General features: G+C 39.3%; 1 protein-coding gene across 1 annotated transcript; it reads left to right on the forward strand.

Annotated features, from left to right (window-relative positions):
- The first annotated feature begins 286 nt into the window (after positions 1–286).
- LOC143571309 (putative RNA-dependent RNA polymerase 5) lies at positions 287–7,472 on the forward strand. The gene is made up of 20 exons (XM_077056767.1): positions 287–572; positions 894–1,166; positions 1,266–1,368; positions 1,448–1,586; positions 1,684–1,758; positions 2,238–2,403; positions 2,510–2,720; positions 3,484–3,571; positions 3,678–3,821; positions 3,926–3,979; positions 4,066–4,137; positions 4,207–4,313; positions 4,780–4,928; positions 5,022–5,247; positions 5,318–5,543; positions 5,621–5,763; positions 5,882–6,041; positions 6,115–6,253; positions 6,336–6,499; positions 7,221–7,472. The coding sequence occupies exons 1-20, from the start codon at positions 287–289 to the stop codon at positions 7,464–7,466; spliced, it is 3,171 nt and encodes a 1,056-aa protein (XP_076912882.1). The 3' UTR covers positions 7,467–7,472.
- Positions 7,473–19,232: the final 11,760 nt, after the last annotated feature.

Raw genomic sequence — 19,232 nt, forward strand, 5'->3', positions numbered from 1 at the left:
TGATTAAAGCTATTAAAAAATGTTGTTTTATGACTAACTGTTACACCGATAGATATCGAGATTCGGTAGCCTTATGTCGGATGAAGAACCGTTGTTGCCTATAAAAGATAATTTTGATAATACACTCTCGAGTCCAAACTGAATCTTAAGGTATGATAGAACCACAGATTGAGCGTAAGCGTAATGTTCAAGGCGAGAAAGTTTTGTATTATTATTATTATTATTATTATTATTATTATTCAAAATCATTCTGCAAGCTGCACACTCACACATAGTAACTATTTCGATGAACGAAGTAGAAGTGACGCTTCCGTTATCGGTAAACCAGCTGATCAAGGAGATATGCGTACAGAAGCTTCTTCCAATGCCGGACGTGGCTGCTCGGAAGTCTCTTTCGAAGATCAGCGAAGAGTCCGCCGTTGACGTCTTGAAGCGAATCAGCTCGACCTCGACTTCGATATATAATCTCAGTGGATTCATTGTTTATATGGTCAAGCAGTACGGACATTCTACTTCCGCCCAGACCATTCGCCTATCGTCTTCTTCCTCTACAAACTGTACGACTCCTCAAAGTGAGTTTAGGTTCGGTTCGGTTTTGCCATTCAAGCTGGGGCTAAAATAAAATTTTATTTTGCCCTAAATCATTTTGTTAATTAGTAAGTGTAACTAACTGATTATTATAGATTTCGGTTGGTATTTTTGGTTTCAAGCACACCACTAGATTATTATAGCATTTTGAATTATTATACAGAAAGTACATTATATGAATTATAACAAAACTTTATCATGATTTAGTATTTTATTTACTCAATATCCAAGATGTTTACATGCTTTTCGGGGTAATTTAGTACTTCATAATCATTGTTTTCTGTCAAATTGATTTTCTAATACAGGAAATGCAGCATTATTATATCAATCTCCAACTTTGGAAAAGTTTTTTGAATCACCTTGCTTTAATAAGAGTCCTGCAAACACCACCCATTCCGGCTTATCTTGTTCTAGTTTGAGAGACGAAATTCCTGCTTACGGCCCACCTGTCAGCCACAGTGTTTCACCTGGTTCTAGTTCAAAGGGCACAAATGGTAACAACCAAGTGGACCAGAACTACTATGGCTCTCAAAGGGCTAGCGATTGTGGTTCACCAGTTCAAACGAAACTGTTTACACCAAATTCTGGTTCAAATGGTAACCAAGTGGACCACAACTTCCTTGGCCCTTCAAGGGATAGAAATTGTAGTACTCTGGTTGAAAAGAAACTGTATACCTCATTTGGTTCTCCAACTAGAACCTACAAAATAAGCCCGCAGTCACTGATTCTTGCTGAGCTGGAATTCAGGAAGTTATTTATGTTACATAGTTACATTGGGAGGTTAGTTAGTTGCTACTGATGGACCCTTTTTTGTGCGATTGTGTATTATCGTGATTACTCCACCCAACTTTTCATGCAGGAACAAGTTAGATGATTGTGTCTCTGTTGAAGACGCAATCGAAATAAACTCATTGAAATCGTTGCAAATGTTTGATTTTGAGGACTGGATGTGGAGAAAATTCGGCAGCCGTAACTGCCAACTGTCTGATAGAGCCATGGTACATGATCCTATTTCCCGTTTTCTGTAACAATGGGTAGTAATTGGATGTCATGAGTTTGAATATGATGCCATTCTGTTTATTTGTTTAATTGCAGTATCTTGACTGGGATTCCGGGAAGACACACTTTTATTATTGTTATGTGAGTTCTGATGGTAGTTACCAGTTTAAGGTTTGTGTTTTCTGCTCTCACTATCAATAGTTATGAGTTATGACAGAGGATGATTCATAAGTTATATATTGTGCTTGGTTATATAGAAATACACAAATGTTCTCAGAACAAAAATATTAGATATTGCCTTTACATGCTTAATTTATAATTCTAGAAGTGTTTTCTTTGAAGTTCACTTGTGACCTGGAATGCTAGTGTTGATTAATTCACATAAAACTTAACCTTGGATAATAATCTTACCCTGTTTCCACACAATCTATGCAACAATAAGAATGCCATATAAGACTTATGGGAGATTTGAGTCAAACTATCTCCTCTATATCTTTTAATTGTTATAAAGGATTTAAATGTTCTTGATGTTTACTACTTACTTATTTGAGTCAAACTATTTCCTTATATATCTTTTAATTGTTATAAAGTCTTATTTGTCAATGGCTTATTATTTGTTTATGTAATTTAATCTCCATATAATAATTCAGGGTCCATGTCTTGATAACCGAAAAACTCACCTGCAAAGGGAACTAGGAGACGAAAACGTGTTGATTGTCAAGTTCGCAGAGGCTGCAGACATGATGACTTGGAGAAATTATGAAGTGATTGCAGAAGCAGGGATTCTTGTCGGGCTAACATGTTATCGCTTTTTTGGTAATTTCATAAAATGCAACTTTAGCCAGTACAAAATGTGCTATTGGTATCTTATGTATGACAACCCTTATTTTATTTTATTTTTTTTAATATTTTAATATCTCAGTATTCAAAGACGAGGGCAAAGAAAGGCAAACTAAGGGAAAAGAGTACAAGAAACGAGGGTCATCCGTGAAATGCTATTTTGTTAAAAGGGAATCTATTGCACCATGTAATGATAGAGACACTTTCTTAACAAGTTACAAAACTACTCATGATGTACGGTGTCTCTTCATGCATTTGCATACAGTTTCTACCATAGCCAAGTACAATGCTAGGTTAGTACATCAAAGATGACCCCATTAACAATAAGTAAACGGTTCAAAATTAAGTAAATGCATATATAGATAAGGCTGTAAACGAACCGAACCGAACCGAAAGAAGCCTTGTTCATGTTCGTTCGTTTAGTATTAAACTTGTTCAAGAACGGCTCATAAACGCTAACTGAATGGAAAATCTTGTTCGTGTTTGTTCGTTAAGGAATTGAACTGGTTCACGAGTGCAAACGAACATGCACCATTTAAGGGGAAAAAAACAGCATTCTTAATCCAAAACATTAGACATAGTCACCTTAACTAAATATAAAGTTAAGCACTTGAGATAAATCGTTAATAATAGTCATAAGCATAGTCATCCCCAATCGGTGGTTTTATTCTGATAATGTAAACGGATCACAAGTTAGATTTGTTGTTAGGAAAGCAAGATTTTATAAAACAAACCTCTAACAAAGTGAACTGAACATAAAAATTAAAATTATAAGATTTAAATGTTAGGTTGGTTATTACAAATAAAATATCATAAAAATATAAAACAAACCTTTAACTAACAAGCATAAACAACGAACGTAAACGAACATAAATGAACACATTACCGAGCGTTCACGAACACAAATGAACGAATGTGGCCTCTGTTCATGTTCGTTCATTTATTAAACGAACGGACGCAAACGAACTTCCTGCCAAATGGTTCTCGAACCGTTCGCTGAACGTTTGGTTACAGTCCTATATATAGACACTTGTAATGTTCTTATATGTAATGTAGGCTTTCTCTTATACTATCTACCACAATAAAGCTTCAAGTTGATCTTGCTTCAGTGACGGTAGAAGAAATTGAAGACATTCCTTGCATGGTATGGCTTCTTGACTTTTCTTCTAAGTAGTCAACTATCTTTATCAGTTATCACCCTTTGACTTGTGTTCTGATACTGGAAAAGTCAAACTTTATGATGATTGCAGAATGAAAAGGGTTTTACTGTGTGTGATGAAGATGGAGAACCATTGATACAAACAGACGGGACCGGGTTCATATCTGAAGATCTAGCTGTCTTGGTCCCAAACGACTTTCATAATGCAAAGTATCCAAAAGATAAAGATTACGAGGTTAAAAGCTTAAAACTTAAAAGCAGCTATTCTCTTTGCATTACTTGTACATACATAACTCTATAATATAGAGACATCTTTGGTAAATTTGTTGCTGTTGACAGAAGTTTGACCTTATTCAACCCGAGACTGTAACAGCAGGCTTAGTTAGAGAAGCGGTAAGTGGAATCAGTGCTTCATGGTCTATATGGTTAGTTATACTAAGTTGATAACTTTTTACTTTATTTTGATTTTACCATACCAGCCGTTGCTGATCCAGTGTCGTTTGTTTCATGAGGGTTCTGCTGTTAAAGGAACTCTTCTTGTTAACAAGAAGGTACTAAATAATCTTATTTTAAGCAATTTATGTAGAAACTAACATTTTTCTTTCAAATGATTTTGTTAGCTTAAACCAAGAACAATTCAGGTCAGGACATCGATGATTAAGGTTAGGAAAGATCCAAAGTTGTCAGATATGGAATCTTTTAATTCTATTGAAATAGTTTCTGTAAGGTACATTTCGTATGATTCTTTTATCTTTCATCTCATGTAAGCTTGTAAACGAGCCGAATGGGCACGAATGGGGCTTGTTCGTGTTCGTTCGTTTATCTTTAACTGAACAAATGAGCGAACACAAACACCTAAACAAATAGATCTTTTTCATGTTCGTTCGTTAAGAAAATGAATATCCAAATTAAACGTGAATATCCAAATTAAAGACTGCAATAAATATCATCATCTTTGCATCCAACATTTCAAAAGTAAATAAAGGGTTCACAATATGAAAATCAAGTTGGTATTAAACTAATATTAGTATTGAATTTGAATTAATATACAAACGAGTGAATACATATGAACGATTATAAATGAATGCGAATAAACAAACATAAATGAACAAACGAGATATCTGTTCATGTTCCTTCGCTTCTTAAAGAAGGGCATTAAACGCCCCCCTCCCTTCCCAATTGTTTTTTTGCAGTCATAGACCATATGAGGTTAAACTATCAAAGAATTTGATAGCACTTCTAACCATTGGAGGTGTCCCAAACGAATATTTTTTGGACTTACTATCGAGCACCTTAAAAGAACTTCAAAGGGTATCCTTCGACCCTCGTGCAGCTTTTCGAAGTAATTAAGCATTCAAATAATTATTTCCATTTTTTATCCAATTCTTTTTCAGAACATCCTTAATCCTTATTAATCACCATGTTTCTTTTGCAGTCGCTAGCATTTATAAAAATATAGATGATTCTGGAATTTGCATGGAGATGTTCGGGGCTCGGATTCCTCTTACCGAACCATTCTTTCAGCGTCGTTTATCTCAGCTGGCTAAAGAAGAGAGAAAAGGACTTGGTGAAGGAAAAATCCCACTAACTGAAAGCTTCTATTTATACGGAACAGCAGATCCTACGGGAATATTAAATAGTGATGAAGTTTGCGTTATTCTGTAAATATTCATTTTTAATTTAAGTACATCTTCAAAATATTACACTCATAAGTTTTGTTTAAAAATGCAGTGAGAATGGGCAGATATCGGGCAAGGTTCTAGTGTACAGGAATCCGGCCCTTCATTTTGGGGATGTACACGTTTTAAACGCTCGGTATGTGAAGGAGTTAGAAGATTATATTGGAAATTGTAAGTTCGGTATATTCTTTTCCACAAAAGGAAAAAGATCAGTTGCAAATGAAATTGGAAATGGGGATTTTGATGGGGATATGTATTGGGTCTCGAGAAACCCTCAGGTTAATATTATCTTATAAAAAAATGATCAATGATGATAGTTTGTTACTAATTTATTGTTTAACATTGTTGTTGCCAGCTGTTGCATTACTTCAAACCGTGTAAGCCGTGGACACGCATTTACTCGACACCAAGCGCGCCTAGTAAGAAACTGAGTGAGTTAACATCTGAAGAATTGGAGAGTGAGTTGTTTAGACTACTTTTTTCAAAAAGAACACACAGGTGCATTCATTTTCTGTATACTTCCTTTTATAACTGGGGTCTACAAATACTCGGTTAACCAGTGGCCTTTAATGGGTGTTTATTGGTGTGATTTAACAAACACTTTGTACCAATACAGTAGTGCAGCTGGAACTGCAGCCCATAGTTGGATGGCGTTTATGGATCGGTATCTAATATTGCAAGATGGTGATAATGAAAAAGATGCTATTAAGAACAAAATGTTGCATTTGATTGACTTGTATTACGATGCCTTAGATGCGGCTAAAAGTGGCAAAAAGGTTATTTCTGTATTTTTACCTATGTTTTACACCAATATGCGATATCTATCTTTAGCACTTGTTCCTGCAACAGGTGGAAATTCCTAATAATTTAAAGGCAACACGATATCCTCATCACATGGGTCGAAAACCAGAATATCACTCGACTTCTATTCTTGGAAAGATTTTTGATGAATTTCAGAATAGTAAAAATGAGAAGTTACCAATGCAAGGTGAGCCTGCTGACTATTGTCTTTATTTCCTTTTCATTAAGTTTTTTTTAGTTTATACCATTTTTTTCTTGAATTTGTGCAGAAATCTGGAAATTACCACAATTCAACGTCAACATTCCTGATTCTTGCTTGATTATATGGGACGAAAGATACCAAACCTATAGACAAGAGATGGCACATGCATTGACAAAAAACGATCAATCGAAAAAAGATGCTTGCAGCAGGGTGATCACAAAGTATAAGCAGGTATATATATTTGTCTAACTGTTTACAATAAATTTGGACTGGCACATAAATTATTTGAAAATAGGGATGCGTTTAATAAAGAACAAATTTTAACTAGGGAATCACATAATACTTGTACGTAGTGTATACCAGATTTAACGGGAGCGAGACGGTTAACCCAATATGTCAAGTGTTTATGTAATTATGTTGTTATCGCAAAACCTATGAAAGTGCCACGTAAACAATTAAAATCCATGCATTCGGTTTGTTTCGGGTTAAACCAAAATAACTGAATTCAAACAAAAACCTATGGTTTGGTTTCATATTTCCGTAACAACCGAATTATTGGTTAGGTTTTGATTTCTTAAAACTGAAAAACCCGAACCAAACCGAATGTATGGATTTTAATTTTTTATTTTGAATGTTAAATAATTTATAAGAATTTAATAAACAGTGTAACCCAAATATTTTAGCCTTAATAGGTAATAAGCAATTGTTCGGCCTAAAAGTGGTTTTAAGCCCAAATGGTAAAACCAAAACGAACCGCACCCAAACCGAAACCAAACAGTTTTCAAAAACTTAAACCCGAATTTTGGGTATCTGGTTGGGTTTGAGCTCATGACCGATCCATGCACACCTCTAATACTTTTTAAGATTAATTATGATGGAACCATCTATTTGAATATACCTGCAAATGAAGAAAACAAAAAAGGCTATCGAATACTAACAAATTATGATCCAGATGTTATACGGCGCCTTGGATTTCAAAGATAGCACGCGCAACATTGAGGATGTGTACAATGAAGCTCTTGCGATTTACCATATTACTTATGATTTTGCGAAAAGCCAAAAAGATGTTGGAAAATGTGGGTTTGCTTGGAAAGTTGCTGGTTCAGCCCTTTGTGCGTATCACCGGAAGATACACTGTATGAATACGGGTGAAAGAGAAATCACATTTCTATCCTCATCATTTGATGGTATATTTTAAGTTATCTTTGTTTACTAAGTACCCTTAGGAAGTGTCTGTAAATATAGCATGTTGTAGAGTAAATGACCATTAACCGGGTATGAAGTTGTATATATGTGAAAACATGGAATTCGAAGTTTAGGTTGATGGGTGACGTCCGATGACTTGAAATCCTGAATCCTCTATGCGTCTGGCCGTCGGACGTGGGGGTGTTAATTATGTATTGTTTGGTCATGTCCATGTGTTATGAGATGGTTAATGACAATACCGTTTGAACATGTTGGAAGAAAACTACCTTGTATCTTAGTGAAGCCAGGCCTGAGAATAATCTAACTGTTTGAACATGTTGACTCATATTTTTCTTAGCATCATCTGGACCAATGGGTTTGTTCCAACGACGCGTCTGGTATTTTGTCGGTTGCTTCTATGAAGAATCTCTTGTTCGCTACTTCTAATTCCCTGCTAACTTTGTCATGAAGTGGAAGGTTGAATTCCAAAAAAGATTATCATTCTCACTTGAAAGGCGGAAATGGATAAGCTCTTGAATCTAGTGGGATTATCCAAAAAGCATTGATGTGGGATAAGTGACTTGTAGGTTATGTGGAAATTATATAAAAAAAATCTAGTGGTCGTCTTCTTACGTGTTTACTTTGCCATATTAGTTTTGGATGCATGCATACTCGGTGCGTGACTTGATCAAACTTCATGGCAGGCATTATGGGTCACAGGGAGAATAATGTGTTATACGGTATCATCCTCAAAAGGTGTTGTATTTGAAAGATTAGAAATAAAGTTAATTGTTTTTTTCTAACAAACTCTCTTACCTTTTCAAAACGGTGAAGGATATAAAATCTTGGATATATTTGGATAAAAGAATGAATCTACTTCCTGAAATCATTTTATGGAAATATTGGTGTGATTCATTGTTGTAATTTTTGTTTGTTTGTTGATTTCTATCGTCTTGTTAGCTGTTAGTTGTTTTAATGAATTTTACCGTTTGAAAAAAAAAGAAAAGATATTGGTTTTTAGTACTCCAAACTTTCACTTGTTTAATATTACTCTTAATTTTCACTTTGTCTTCCACCACTCCCAGCTTTCACCTTATTTGTTTTTATCACTTCCTCGCTAACCGACGACTAATGTCGTTAGTGGAGATGCTCAAATGGCTTTTTTTATATATTTTTTAATTGAGTCGGATGAGTTGGCATGCCTACTTCGTAATTATTTTTTTTTAATTTTTTAATCTTTTATACCTTGTTTAAGCCATCATCTTCTCCACCCTCCAACCTCCCACCATAACCATCATTACCGGTGGAAACAAGATCGAAACAATCAGCAGCTCGTGGACTATCCATCGCCGGGGCTTCAACTCCAACTTCATTACAAAAATTCCATCCCTCAAACGCCACTCGCGGCCCATCTCTCTTCATTCCGGCTTTGATGTCAAATACGTTGGTTCAACTCCGGCGACTGAAAGGCAAACCACGGTGGTGAAGTGATGTGGTTTGATCGGTTTAAGCAAAAAGAGAAGGAAGTGAGATAGAAATTAAAGAAGAAGTATTGAGACAATTTTCTGAATGCTTAATCAAAACAATGAAAATCCCTTATAAAGGGTATAAAGAAACTTCACAACTACTTTACTACCTACTAAAATGGAAAAAACATGTAAACATGGGAAACCAGACATGGCCCACGATTCCCTTTATTCATCACACAACCTACTGACTTTGAAAAAGTAAATAAATAACCTGAAGAAGTAAACAAACTAACTATTAAAACCAATTCCCCACGTGCAGCAAGATGCATGGGTTGCATGAATGGCTCCCTTGCCTTACTACACGTCCACTGACTCGGCGGGTTCGTAACAATCCACCCCGCTTGAATTCAACTTGTACGCAAGGTTGAAATCGGGATAAGCCTTGGCAAACCTCCACTTTGTTTCCCACGTAGCATCGTCGCGGCTCTTACCGAACCATTTCACAAGTATCTCGGTTCTCGGCCTATATTTTCCTATAGTGATGACCCTTTCGTCCAGAACATACTCCGTCTGAGGCACAGAAGGGGTAAAAACGGTGTCGTCTAGAACTACCGGGTTTGGCGCTCCAGTAGCCCCTTCACATCTTCGCAAAAGACTAACATGAAAGATATCATGTATCAGGAAACCCGGGGGTAGCTGAAGTTGATAAGCTACTGGCCCGATCATCTTCAAAATTCTATACGGCCCAAATTACTTTGGAGCAAGCTTGTTAGACGACCTGTTAGCAACTGAGATTTGCCGATACGGCTGAAGCTTCACAAAAACCAAGTCTCCTTCACTAAACTCGACCTCTCGACGTTTCTGATCGGCTTGAGTCTTCATTAGGTTTTGAGCGGTCAGCAAGTTCACTCGTAGATGACGAAGAAGTGCATCACGATCGCCTAAATATTCATCCACCTCTTGAACGTTTGTGGTACCCGGAACATACGGAATGAGTTTAGGAGGTGATCGGCCATAAAAGACTTGAAACGGGGACATTGTTGTAGACGTATGGACCGACGTATTATAACTATACTCAGCCCACGGAAGCCAGTCAACCCATTTCTTTGGCTGATCCCCTGCAAAACACCGTAAATATTGTTCCATCGTTCGATTAACTACCTCCGTTTGCCCGTCCGTTTGAGGATGGTAGCTCGAACTCATGCAAAGATTAGTGCCTTGGAGCTTGAACAATGATTGCCAAAAAGAACTAATGAATACCTTGTCACGATCACTGACTACCGTGGCAGGAATGCCGTGTAACTTAACCACGTGATTGACAAACTCTTTTGCAACTGCCACAGCAGTAAATGGGTGTTTCATAGGAATAAAGTGAGCATATTTTGAAAGCCTGTCTACTACAACCACAACCATAGTAAATCCTTTTGAGTTAGGAAGACCTTTAACGAAATCCATGCTTATATCCTCCCACACCCGCTCTGGAATCGGAAGTGGTTGTAACAAACCTGATGGTAACATGCTATCGATTTAAAACGCTGACAAACTTAACACCCCTTGATAAAAGACTTCACCCGTTCTTTTAGTCCAACCCACCAGAACGTTTGCTTGACCTTTGTTAGTGTTTTGAGACAACCAAAATGGCCCCCTTCCGATGACGCATGACAAGGGTTCAAAACAGTATCCAAGAAAGGTGATGTCAGGCTCAAAAGAATTGCCCCTTTATGAAACCAAACTCCATCTCTTAAAACCAATTCCAGTTGACCCCCATGCCCCGAATCGGATTGTAAATTTTTGTAGTAAGGATCAGTTTGTACCTCCAGCTGAATGTCTTGCCAAATAGCTGCACACGGGTGCGAAACAGCTATAAAGTAAAACTCGGGAAGTCACGAAAGAGCGTTGGCACCCTTATTAGAAACACCCTTTTTATACTCAATGGTGTAATCAAATCCCAAGAGTTTGGAAAGTCATCGGGCTTGGGCCGAAGTGGTAAGACATTGCTCAAGAAGGTACTTTAAGCTTATGTGGTCCGTCTTAACCACAAAAGGCAGACCAAGCAAATAGTGTCGCCATTTACGCACCGCTTTAACAACCGCTATCATTTCTTTTTCATAACTTGACCATGAAAGCATCGAGCCCTTTAGCGGTGCACTAAAATAGGCAAGTGGCTTACCATGTTGTGCTAGTACTGCTCCAATCCCCACCCCGCTTGTGTCACACTCTATGGTGAAGGGCTGTGACCAATCTGGAAGACCCAATGTGGGGGTAGTAGTGAGAACAAGCTTTAAAGATTGAAACGTAGATTCGGCCGCATCGTTCCAAACAAATGGACCTTTACCCACAAATCAATGCAACGGTGCCGCTATACTCCCAAAACCCTTAATAAATTTGCGGTAGTACTTGGCCAAGCCTAAAAATCCCCGAACTCCCTTAGCATTCTTAGGGGTGGGCCAAGAAAGAACCGGTTGAACTTTGGATGGTTCCACTGCCAAACCTTCCACCGAAATAAGATGCCCCAAATAATGAACCTGTGAAACTCTGAAACAACACTTGGATTGCTTTGCATAAAGTTGATTAGTTGCCAAAATTTCCAATACAAGACTCAAATGTTTCACATGGTCCGCAAGTGATTTAGAATAAACCAAAATATCATCAAAAAACACCAAGATAAACTTACGAAGATACGGCCGGAATAAGTCATTCATCAAGCATTGAAACGTAGCTGGGGCGTTTGTGAGACCAAACGGCATAAGTACGAACTCGTAATGACCATCATGAGTGCGAAAAGCCGTCTTATGGATGTCTTCGTCGTGAACCCGTATTTGGTGATAACTGGAACGTAGGTCCAACTTAGAGTAAATACAAGAACCATGTAATTCGTCCAGGAGTTCATCAATGACCGGTATAGGATATTTATCTTTCACTGTGATATCATTCAAGGATCGATAATCAATACAAAACCTCCATGAACCGTCTACCTTTTTGACAAGCAACACCGGAGAAGAAAACGGACTGTGACTCGGACGGATCAACCCCTGTTGAAGTAGCTCACGTATCTGTCGCTCTATTTCGGACTTCTGAAGATAGGGTTGACGATAAGGGCGGATACTGATCCGACGGGATCCCGGCATCAGGGGAATGGAGTGGTCTTGGGATCGACGTGGTGGTAAAGAGTTAGGTTCTTGAAAAACGTTGCGTATCGTCTAAGGACCTGACGAGTGGCAGGGCAAGAAGTGGGCTCGGGTGTCGGTTCAGAGGATAACAAACTGATTTGTAAAAGGAGGGCCGGCCCAAGTATCGCCATGCTTCATGTGTCTTTAGGGCTGCCAATTCAGAACTTTGCAGGCCCTGGAGTTTGTGTGAAGATCCCGCTAGGTGAAACCCAAGTGTGAGTTTCTCATAATCAATCTCGACTGGACCGAGGGTCTTCAACCACTGGACACCTAAGACCACCGGACAAGCCGCTACTGGTAAGACAAAAAAATCGGTGGAGATGAGATAACCTTGGATGGTGAGGTTCAGCCCACGGACACGACCCACACAAGAAACATTCTCAGAATTAGCAATCACCACTTTGAACGGAGTATCTTTTTCCACCATTAACCTGAAACGGTCCACTAATGCCTGATAGATGAAGTTATGCGTACTACCTCCGTCGACCAAAACAACCACATCCTTGTTCTTGATTTGCCCGGGCAGTCGTAGACTTTGTGGAGTAGGGGCGCCGGTGATGGCGTGAAAAGAGATTCCATCCGATGGTTCATCGGTTAGAGCTTCATCTGGTTCGTCCACCCTCAACGGAAGCATCTTCGATCATAAAAAGTTGGGGTTTACTACATTTGTGACCCGGGGTGTAGCGTTCGTCATAGTAATAGCAAAGACCTTTTTCTCGGCGTTCTCTAGCCTCTTGACTGGAAATCCTGCGAATAGGAGTAAGGGTTGGAAGGGTTAATTTAGTGGCTGGGCCTGGGCCCAACAAGCTAGCTAAAGAGGTTGGCTTGGGATAGGGATTAAATGCAGGAGACCTAGGGTAAGAATAGCCGATCTGCTGCAATTTAATTTTGTCTTCCACCAATCGCGCAATACCAATGGCTTCTGATAAGGTACGAGGTTTCTTGATCTTGACTTCCAATCGAATTTCATATTTCAAACCACCGACAAAACAACCCAGTAGAAAAGCATTGGGCAGACCATCCACGTGGTGGGAGAGTCGCTCGAATGCTTCTTGATAAGCGGAGACCGTGGTGGTTTGTTTGAGTCGAGAGAGGGCTTTCGACGGGTCTTCGAAATCTGTTGGACCAAAACGATCGAGTAGAGCTGTAGTAAACTCCATCCAAGAGAGTGGTCCACGAGATTTGGTGTACCATTTGTGCCACTGCAGGGCCACCCCGTCCAAGTGTTGTGAAGCAAGGTGGGCTTGATCCGCATTAGGAACCTTTTGAAAATCAAAAAACTGTTCAGCCTGGTAAAGCCGAGCCGTAGGGTCGTCGCTGTTGAATCTAAGGAAGTGAAGCTTAAGGTAGGGTTTGTTGTCGTTGCCGGAAACAATGGCGGTTCCACCACCACTGAAGCCAGATGGGCCGACGGTGCTTTTGTCTTTTTTCGTATCCACCGTCGCCTGCAGGGTCTGGATCTCCCCAAAAAGTTTCTCGAACATGGCGTGAAACTTGGCGAGGGTTTCTTGTGTTTCTTGCTGAAATTGCTCGGTCGTTTTCTTTCGGGTATCCATGGAGATCACCACTATATCTGATACCACTGATGTGGTTTGATCGGTTTAAGCAAAAAAGGAGGGAAGTGAGATAGAAATTAAGGAAGAATTATTGAGACAATTTTCTGAATGCTTAATCAAAACAATGAAAATCCCTTATAAAGGGTACAAAGAAACTTCACCACTACTTTACTACCTACTAAAATGGAAAAAAAACATGTTGTTGGATCAGTCGGGACCGAGACGATCCGAGCGCGTTCGAGACGGAAGGTTTGATGACCAAAGACGGATAGAAACAAACACGAAACAAACGATTTCATTGATAAAAGCGAAAGATTACATGCTTGTTAAACACTGAAATCACGATCTATGGCAGGGGGAGGTCGAGCATGGCCTCCCCCCTCATCCGGACAGCACCGGGGCTCCGGGCACGCAAATCCCTTTTTTCTGTTCACGCCTGAAAGCTGGTATTTATACCCGCTGCCATTCGGTCAGGACTCATTCGATCGAATGAGTCCTATTCGATCGAATGGCAGACTCATTCGATCGAATCAGATACTCATTCGATCGAATGAGTATCCATTTGAAAATGCTCTTTCAAATGGATCACTTTCAGCGTGAACCACTACCTAGGTGTACAGCATACAACATAAACATTCTAAACTATTCGCCAAGCGACAGCCACACAATGTGCACCAACATATTCCCCCTTGGACGTTGCTTGCGAATTGCTGTAGACACCTCTTGCAATCTTCAGTCAAATCTTCTGCTTTATCTTGATAATCACGTTGAAGAATACCATCATTGCAGCAAGATTCCCCCTTAGACTGAACTCTCGGTTAATGATGCAAAGTGTTCTCCATTGCTGACATCTTCAGACAAAATAATCTGTTTAAAACAACCAACTGTAGAAATCCCCCCTCAACAGTAACTGTATCCCAATGTATAAACTTGACAATACATGCACGCTTCCGCTGCGCGACTTACTATCGGCGAATCTTCACCCACACGGTTACTTCACCAACATGTATTGGGCAAAGGACAGAGGCTTCCAATCCACAGCTACTCCCCCCTAAACAGATTAGTTTGTATGCAGATTCATCATCGGAGACAAAGACACATCATTAACTTCGTGATTGCGAACCAATATTCCCACCATTCTGTAAAATCTGATAAAATAACTTCTAAAAACTGTCTTCTTGGACCGGCTAAGTATTGCATTTTGATCTCGGCATCAATACTCTAAGGAGCCACCTCCACCAAGTAAATCCTTTGCTCTGATCGGACTTGAAATGCCTTCGTGAAGTCAACCCAGTAATGCACAGCAGCCCGCTGGCGTCCATATCCAGGTGGTCAGCTTGACCGGATACTTCATCCGCGGGAGGCCGATCAAATCTTCAGTAGAAAGCGTTGTACCAAACCCTTTAAACTTCTAACCTGAGTGACTATGCAGAACCCTTCACGTAGACTAGAGAATTTCAATTGAGAAATTGGTACTCTCAATCAAAAAGATTAACGTAAGCAATACACTCCAAGCAGACCCTTAGGTATCACCAGATAATCACAGACTGATTCCCTCCACGAAGCGGAATCCTCACATGCGGAAGATAAATATAACAATGATTGGCCCATAAATAGTCAGATGCTCCTGACTACCCCACAATAACTCAAACTCAGATTCTCTCCACAAAGCAGAATCTTCAGAATGCGGAAAATAAATTAAACTTGGTTGGCCCATAAATAGTCAGATGTTCCTGACTACCCCACAATAACTCATCAGTAATCACTTTTCTCTGTTCTTCTGTATTCTTATAACAATCACCACTGTAGAAGCTCAATGAACAAGGGGTTATCCATTAAACTTGTAAACGATAATTCCTTCAGGTGATTGTGCTTTGTTCATTGCCCCAATTTGCCGCTTTAACCATTAAACATTTAAACGCTCTGACTTTGCCGGCAAATATCAGTGAAAATTTCACTGTCACCAAACTTTTTCTGGATTTAATCAACTTGTATAGGATGTCCAGAAAAATCTTCATCACTGACCCGAAAATTAACCGAAAATTTCCCGGAAATTTTGTCGAAAAAATTTTATTTTTGCCAAACTTTTTCAGAAGACTTCCCGACTGATAAGAATGGCTTGGGCAAATTTTCGTGTAAGCGGGCGTTCCAGACTCTTTTTTTTTTTTTTTTTTTGGTCTGGAACATGTTCGATCGAATACAATCTGATTCGATCGAATGAAGAACTGGTTCGATCAGCTACTTGAATTTGACACTTTGAGCGGGAAAACCAGTTCGATCGAATACAATCTGATTCGATCGAATGAAGAACTGGTTCGATCAGCTATTTGAATTTGACACTTTGAGCGGGAAAACCAGTTCGATCGAATACAATCTGATTCGATTGAATGAAGTCAATCGAATGGGTGGGAAAACTGGCGTTTGAATTTGAAACTTTTGAGCGGGAAGACCAGTTCGATCGAATACAATCTGATTCGATCGAATCAGCCAATCGAATAGGCCTATTCGATCGAATGGCAGATTCGACTCCTTCATTGCCAGCCCAGAAAACGCGAAGAACACGAAGAACACACCAACAGTTTAACGTCCAGAACGCATAAAATCAAGAGCTCGGCTTGCTAGATCGGTTGTTAGACCCTTCTAGCGGTAACAGTGGATCTGATACCAATTGTTGGATCAGTCGGGACCGAGACGATCCGAGCGCGTTCGAGACGGAAGGTTTGATGACCAAAGACGGATAGAAACAAACACGAAACAAACGATTTCATTGATAAAAGCGAAAGATTACATGCTTGTTAAACACTGAAATCACGATCTATGGCAGGGGGAGGTCGAGCATGGCCTCCCCCCTCATCCGGACAGAACCTGGGCTCCGGGCACGCAAATCCCTTTTTTCTGTTCACGCCTGAAAGCTGGTATTTATACCCGCTGCCATTCAGTCAGGACTCATTCGATCGAATGAGTCCTATACGATCGAATGGCAGACTCATTCGATCGAATCAGATACTCATTCGATCGAATGAGTATCCATTTGAAAATGCTCTTTCAAATGGATCACTTTCAGCGTGAACCACTACGTAGGTGTACAGCATACAACATAAACATTCTAAACTATTCGCCAAGCGACGGCCACACAATGTGCACCAACACATGTAAACATGGGAAACCAGACATGGCCCACGATTCCCTTTATTCCTCACACAACCTACTGACTTCGAAAAAGTAAATAAATAACTTGAAGAAGTAAACAAACAAACTATTAAAACCAATTCCCCACGTGCAGCAAGATGCATGGGTTGCATGCATGGCTCCCTTGCCTTACTACATGATAGTTGGGTAAAAGTTAGTTAATATTATATATTATTTAGTTAGATTTAGTTAAATAATTGAATGAACATTGGTACTTCAAGCATTGTTTACGTGTTTTCAGGATATTGGAAGCCCAAACGAGGATATTTACGGGCTTGGAATGAAGATCGAGAAGTGAAAGATTGGAGTTGCACGCATCACGAGGCAGTAAAGAAAAGAAAATAAAAAATGTAGAAAAATTACATCTTCGCGATACACTAAGATGCAAAAGGGCAACTTCGCGTGGATGTCGGCCGCGACTATTTTGTCCTTCGCGATACGCGAAGAAGCATGCTGGGACATCTTCGCGATACGCGAAGATGCTTAAGTCGGCCAAAAATTTAGGTTTTGTGTTATATAAGCCCCTTAACCTCTCTATTCGGCTAATAACGATTTCCAGAGGCAAAAGAGGCTGTGTAAGACGACTTCCCACCATTCCAAGGCTTCCGGTTCATCACGGGATTGCATGTTCATCAAGATAAGTGATATAATCGATATGTCGATGCTTGGCTAGGTTTCTTGTTCATTCTAGGTTAGGTTTTTGTGTATTTTAACTTCTGACCAGATTCGTATGCTTAATGTTTATGAGCTTGATTGAGTTATTGCCTTAGTCTTGCTTAATTTGTGATTGATTATTTAAACAATTTGTGTTTGGGATTATTAATTAATGCATTATTTGTTTGGTTGGGTTCATCAACATTTAGGGTTTAAGCTCTTGTGTCATTGATTAGCTATCATCAAATATTGTCTCTTAATTGGTTTTAACAAACATAAGTTGGTGATTAGGTATATCGAGTTCAATTGTGTCAACAATTCGGTTAGGGTATCGTTTGTCATCACAATCAAACTACTAGGTCTAGTAATTACTGCGCAATCAAGATAAGTGAATCTGGGATTAAGTTGAATGTCACATTAACTGAACCTAGAATGAATGCTTTTATTAATATTATTTACAAATCGTTTTTAAGTAATAATTAGTTTTAATTAAATTTTTTCCTAAAAACCGCTTGACATCGTCTGTCCGCCTTAGTTTAATAATTAATTTAGTAATATTAAATTAGCACTTTCATTGAGTTCCTGTGGAGAAGACCTTACTTACCCGTACTAGTTATAGGTATTTAAGTCCTTAATTAATTGTTTTTGAGTAGATCACGATAGCCTACGTCACTACACGTCCACTGACTCGGCAGGTTCGTAACATGAAGATTAAAAGGGATGACGTTATTGACATCAAACATCACAAAGTATCGGGATTCAATACCCACCACAATCACTAACAGAATCAACGCCGGGGCCGAGGTTTTTTAAACAGTTGATTCATCCACCGTCATTAGGTAAACATATTAGAGTGTCGCTCTTAGACGATTTGGGCGTCCAAAGCCGCCGTGGGAAGGTTCGATTCCGAAATGCGGCGCCGTCGAGCCAGAATTGAAGTCTTCTAATAAGACTTTTGGTTATCATAATAATTTTGGGGTGAAATTAAGCTTTCCAATTTTGAGTATTTTGTTAGCCCAATTTTGAATGGAGGGTAACCACTCTTGAATTTGAGAAGAGGGGTGCGATCTGGCATTGTTAGGTTAATGTAGAGAGAGTGCATAAATGGAGGTACCGGTAGATAAGGATGTTGGCCGGCGAAGTGGTGGTAGTGGTGATGATGCCTGACGGTGGTGGTTGTGGTGGGAGGTTGAAGCAGGGACGGGCAAATTCGGTACCGATTTGGTATCGTCATTACCGAATCGATACCAAAGTTTTGAGTTTTGGGATCGGTACGGTACCGGTATTTCCCGAATTTTTACCTTCGGTACCGGTACCGAACCGAATATTTTGGTATCGGTACTGGTACCAAGATTTTGTGATTTTCGGGGTCGGTATTTTCGGTACCGGTACCGAGCTCATCCTTAGGTTGAAGGTTGGAGAAAATGATGGCTTAAACAAGGTATAAAAGATTAAAATTTTTTTAAAAAAAAGGTAATTTCCAAGTAGCCATGCCAACTCATCTGATTCAATTAAAAAAAATTTAAAAAAAGCCACGTCAGCATCTCCGCTAACGGCGTTAGTCGTCAGTTAGCGAGGAAGTGATAAAACAAATCTGGTGAAAGTTGAGAGTGGTGGACGACAGAGTGAAAGTTGGAAGTAATATTAACCAATTAGTGAAAATTGGGAGTATTAAAAACTAATATCCAAATATATATATGCTAGGTTATTGACCCGTGTACTACACGGGTGTAAACATAAA

This window comes from Bidens hawaiensis, unplaced genomic scaffold (genome assembly GCF_021521415.1).
Source record: "Bidens hawaiensis isolate Kalapana, Puna unplaced genomic scaffold, B.hawaiensis_p1.1 tig00025349_1, whole genome shotgun sequence".
In the NCBI taxonomy this organism is placed as follows: Eukaryota; Viridiplantae; Streptophyta; class Magnoliopsida; order Asterales; family Asteraceae; genus Bidens; species Bidens hawaiensis.